Below are 5,058 nucleotides of genomic sequence, written 5' to 3' on the forward strand. Positions count from 1 at the left end.
AGGATCCATCCCATTATCCCTCACGGGATCCATCCCATTATCCATCACGGGATCCATCCCATTATCCCTCACGGGACCCATCTGATCTTTGGTTAATTAATAATTAAGGCTGGGAGATAAGAAAGGCCTGAGGCAGACTGGGCTGTAAGTAAAGCACGAATCCCTCCCGCAGCAGGGAAGGGATCATTCCGGGCGGGAAAATCACCTCTGGACGCGGTACACGCGTGTCCACGGCGGCACCAGGGCCAGGATCCTGGCCACCAGATCCACCAGGGTGCTGGGGGAGTAACTCTTGTATCTCCCAGTTTTCCAGAGCTCATAGAGCCCGGTGCCGCGGATCACCAGCGTGGGGTAGAGCTTCATCCCGTCGGGGCGGAACGCGGGGTTCTCGAAAAATTCCTGCCCAAAAAAAAAAAAAGGAGGGAAAAGAATGAATCAGACCAAAAAGAGTCCAAAAAAAAAGGGCAAATCCAACATTCCCTGGGGTTGGGTGTCCCAGCAGGACTCGTTTCCCAAAACCTCCTCGTGTTTGCAGCAGGCAGGGGTGAATATGGTGCAGGAATCACTGGAGTCGGGAGGATTTATCCGCTTATTTCATTTCAGACACAGAAAGAGTCTGTCCTGGGTTTGAAGAGGAGGAAGGACAAATCCCCACGACATCAGAACGAGTCTGATCTGTGCTTTCCTTCTATTTTTCAGCGAGAATTCAATGGGTATTGCAGCATTTCTCGTCCCATTTCTTGTCTAATTCCGCTCGGAATTAGAACAATAGGGATGAGCGCGCTTATCCTCCATCGCGGCAGCCGCAGTCGGAGACTGATCCATCAACGGCGCGTCTGGGACACGGCATCTGAGCAGCGATGGAGAAAACCAGACCTGTGCTCCTCTCTGAGCCAGCCCTCGGAAGGGAACGGGAGGACGGAGCTGTGGCTCTGGTTTCCCTGCCTGAATCCCGCGTGGAGCAGCCGGGGTAGTTTTTTCCCCGATTAAATGTTGGGAATGAGAATTAAAATCAAATCACTCCAACAAAGGGGAAATAAAAACAGGAGGCAGGCAAGGCACCCTGCACCGAGCAAGCACCGAACTTGCTTCACTTCAACCACTGGTTGAAGTGGTACCAGATCTGATCCTGGCTTAGACCCTGGATTTATTCCTGGATTGCTTACTTGATATCCAGGGCCTGATCCCTCTCCAGTGGGGTATTCCCATGGGAATAAAAATTCCCAGCTGGATGAGGTGAGTTCATGGCTGCTGTGGCCCCACCAGTTGCTGGCCCAGGGCTTTGCTGAGGTGCTTCACACATTCTCATGGAATCATGGAATGCTGTGGGCGGGATCCATGGAGCTTCAATTCCATCCCATTCCAACCCCGGCACCTCCCACGATCCCAGGGTGCTCCAGCCTTTCCTTGGACACTGCCAGGGATCCAGGGATTCTCTGGGAATTCCAGCCCAGCCTCTCCCCACCCTCCCAGCTGGGAATTTCTTCCCAAGATCCCACGCCAAGCTCCCCTTTCCCACTGGGAAGCCATTCCCTGTGTCCTGTCCTTCCAGCCCTTTCCCAAATCCCAGCTCTCCTGGAGCCCCTTTAGGCTTGGGAAGGGGCTCCAAGGATCCCCTGGATCCTTCCCTTCTCCAGCTGGACATTCCCAGCTCTCCCAGAAGCTCTGTTGGCTCCCTGTGCTTCCCAACCCCAAATTTCTCCAGGATAAAACCCCCAAAATGGATCCGCTCGGCTCCAAGGCACCAGGATCCAGCACCAGGATGGGAAGAAGGTCAGTGATTGCAACAATCCAGGTTTTTTCTGGCTGATTCCTTGCCTAAACCAGGGCTGGATCCAGCCTGGCACATCCACGCTGCTGGGCAGCTCCAGGGAAACACAGGTGGACAATGGAAGCGGTTTTTCAGGCAGCTCAGCCTCCAGAGCCGCTCACACACAGCCTGGAGTCAGTTCAGGAGATGAAACAAGGTCTGGAGCAAGGATAAAGACGTGGAATCACTGGTTTGGGTGGGAAGGGATCTCAAAGCTCATCCCATTCCAACCCCGACACCTGCCACTATCCCAGGCTGCTCCAAGCCCCGTCCAACCTGGCCTTGGGCACTTCCAGGGATCCAGGGAAGTATATTGTATCTCCAAGGGTTCTGTTGGATTTATGGATCAATCAACTTCTTCTGAGCGAGCACCCGATGCTCCGGATGCAAAGAGAGAGGAAAACCCGACTCCCTGCACTCCTGTCAGAGCTGATCCAGAGCCACACGAGGTAGAGCAGGGCTGGGAAAACGTTCCTGCTGTCCTCAGCCAACCCAAAACGGGCTGAATTCCACCTTTTGTGGGCAGTTAATGGGAAATGTGGAGAAGGAACGAGGAGATGCGTGTGGGGTGAGCGTCCCGGCCGAGCGGCACCGAGGCAGGCGAGGCACTCGGGTGAGGAATGTGGTGAATAAACCTCTCCAGCCAGGAGAAAAGGCTCTGGATTATCATTCCCCACCGATCCCGAGGGCAGACGCGGGAATGATTCACCCACATTCCCGGTTTTTTTCCACTGTGGATGGAAGGCAGGGGCAGCCCTGAGGCTGAGGTTAAATGCAGCAGCAAAGGCAAGGTCACGAGGGGAGGGCGCTGACCCCACCCCGAATCCTGTCCCTTCACCCCCTCCACACCTCTGACGTCAGAGCACGAACCCAGCTGATAACTCCGCTGCCCACCGGCCTTTCCAAACCCACAGATTTCCCTGCTAATTCCTCAGGCTCTTCCTCAAAATCCTCCTGAGCTGATTGCCCAAGTAATTAATTTCAAATGAGATAACGGAGCGGCGGCAGCGCCTTTCTTCCCCAGCCCCTTTTTCCAACGGTCCCTGTAAATCCCAACATTTAAAAGCTTAACCTTTCCCCACTCACAAACAGTCTCTGATTAAGTCTCTCATGAAACAAAGGAAGTAGAAAATGCCAACACGTGCCCAGCTTTAGGAGGAATTGTAGCCTTTTCTTGTGGGTTTTATTTTAATTAGACACCTTAAAAGGTGTCTTGGGCTGATAAAACCCTTCCGGAGCTGTTTGCTGCCAAGACAAATTGAATCCCTAAAATATTTGTTCCAGAGGCCACCATCCATAGCAGCTCTGGAGGTTTTCCATCAGCTCCAGGCTGAGTCAGGGCTAATCCACGTCTGCTCTGGAGGGAGAGGTTAAAGATGACCCAGGGAGAGCAGATCCTGACGTATTCCCAAATTTCTGAATCTCTGGAGGACGTAGAACATTCCAAACGGAAGCACTGCCAACCCCAAAGCTGCTAAACCAACCCTCCTTGAAGTTTTAGATAATTAAGATGGATGCTGAAGGGAAATTTAAATTTGGGGGTGTGGCCAATAGGCAGGATGTGAGAGGTTATTGCAGCAATTTGATCATCATTAAAGTACAGAAAAGGTCAGCTCTGATCAGCTCAAACTCAAACCTGGAGGTTCATAGGGACTTTTTCATACCTTAAAATCCCATTTCCCCTAATGCTGCTCAATTTATGGGATATTAGAGAAAACCTGAGGATTTTTTCCCAGTAAATAATAAGCACGGAATCCTTTTTTCAACTCCCATCAAAAGCTTTTGGTGACTTTGCAATTGTTGTCCAAGGAAATTGGGATTACAGGAAACCAAAAGTCAACCTCTGTGAGATCAGAATATAATCCGAGAACCATGGAATGGTTTGGTTTGGGAAAGATCACCTCATTCCAAGGAGGTAACAGGAGATGGAATCAGGAGACGACGCCCTGAATTTCAATATTTCCCCTTCCTGTGCTCTTGCAAAAACCTTTTAAATGAGAAAACCCTGGAGTGACCCATGGGAAAGGTCTGAGCATTCAAAGATCCCACCTGGAGGTTTTAATCGGATTTTCCTGACCACGCTCAGCACGGAATGAATGAGAAACCTGCTCCAAAAACACCCCAAAAGCTGCAGCTCTCCGAAAGGAGAAGAATAATACCATTTCATGGGATTCCACTTGTCACAGCCCAAAGATCCACTTGCCACCTTTCATCTCCTCGCTCTCCAGGTGTCCAACTGCTGCAGGACATACCGGTTATGGGATCAAAGCAGCAATTTTTGGAAGCAATTTACTAAATCGTCGGGATTTGTTCGGAGTAAAGGTCACCAAAATCTATTGTTGAACGAGCAGAACGGCCTCGCCATCGGAGACGGAGCGTGCCCCTCAACCGGATCCTTGAATCGGTTCCTTCGCTCCACTCCCCCGCCGTGAAAGAGACGATTAAATTCATATTCTGAATAAGATGAGCATTATCTGAACTCTCCATACTCCAGCCCTTATCTCCATCAGCCGGATTATTTATAGCCCTGAATGCTGGTGGCACTTGAAAGCTCCTGCCTTGAGTGACACTTCCAACTCCACGGGGAAGGAACAATCACTCAGTGCTTTAATTATATGCATTAACAGCCTCCAAAAACGCGGCTCCATTTTCCCTCCCCGATTTGCATTTCCCCCTCTTCCCCCGTCAATGCCGGGCTAATTAAAACCCTAACGATAGGATCTGCATTCAGGGGTGCAGACAATGGCCCAGTGACCGAGAAATGCAGATTCCAGGGTGCCTTTGCCGTGCCTTTGGAGCAGCCTGGGAACACCCACGGTCTGGAGCAGCGCTCGGCACCTGGCACGAAGAAAATGGGCATTTTAAAGTCACTCAGCTCCATGATCCTTGAAGGTTTGCTGTTTTCAGAACACAACACCGAGAATTATCCGACGGATTTATATGAAGGTGGGAAGTTGATTTTGTACCACGTTTATCTTTATTTCCATCCTCAAAGAGCAACACATTCCAATGTTTCTTCCAATATTCCCTCAAGGAGTGCAATAAAACCACAGGGAAAAGCCTCAAGCTACACCTGCAGAGGTTCAGGTTGGATATTGGGAGTAATTCCTTCATGGAAAGGGTTTTCCAGCCCTGGCAGTGGTGGAGTCCCCATCCCTGGAGGGATTTAAATCCATGTGGATTTGGGGGGACATGGACCCATGGTGGACTCCCCATTCCTGGGGGGATTTAAATCCATGTGGATTTGG

General features: G+C 50.8%; 1 protein-coding gene across 1 annotated transcript in view; it reads right to left on the bottom strand.

Moving 5' to 3' along the window:
• Positions 1–5,058, bottom strand: part of ELP3 (elongator acetyltransferase complex subunit 3) — a 77,018-nt gene that overhangs the window by 30,679 nt on the left and 41,281 nt on the right. The window contains exon 10 of the mRNA XM_042032934.1: positions 206–399. Coding sequence (XP_041888868.1) covers positions 206–399 — 194 coding nt within the window. The remainder of the gene's footprint in view (positions 1–205; positions 400–5,058) is intronic.

The sequence above is a fragment of the Corvus kubaryi genome, unplaced genomic scaffold (assembly GCF_017639235.1).
Source record: "Corvus kubaryi isolate FWS band 111438036 unplaced genomic scaffold, C.kubaryi_AGA036_p1.0 37354, whole genome shotgun sequence".
Lineage (NCBI taxonomy): Eukaryota > Metazoa > Chordata > Aves > Passeriformes > Corvidae > Corvus > Corvus kubaryi.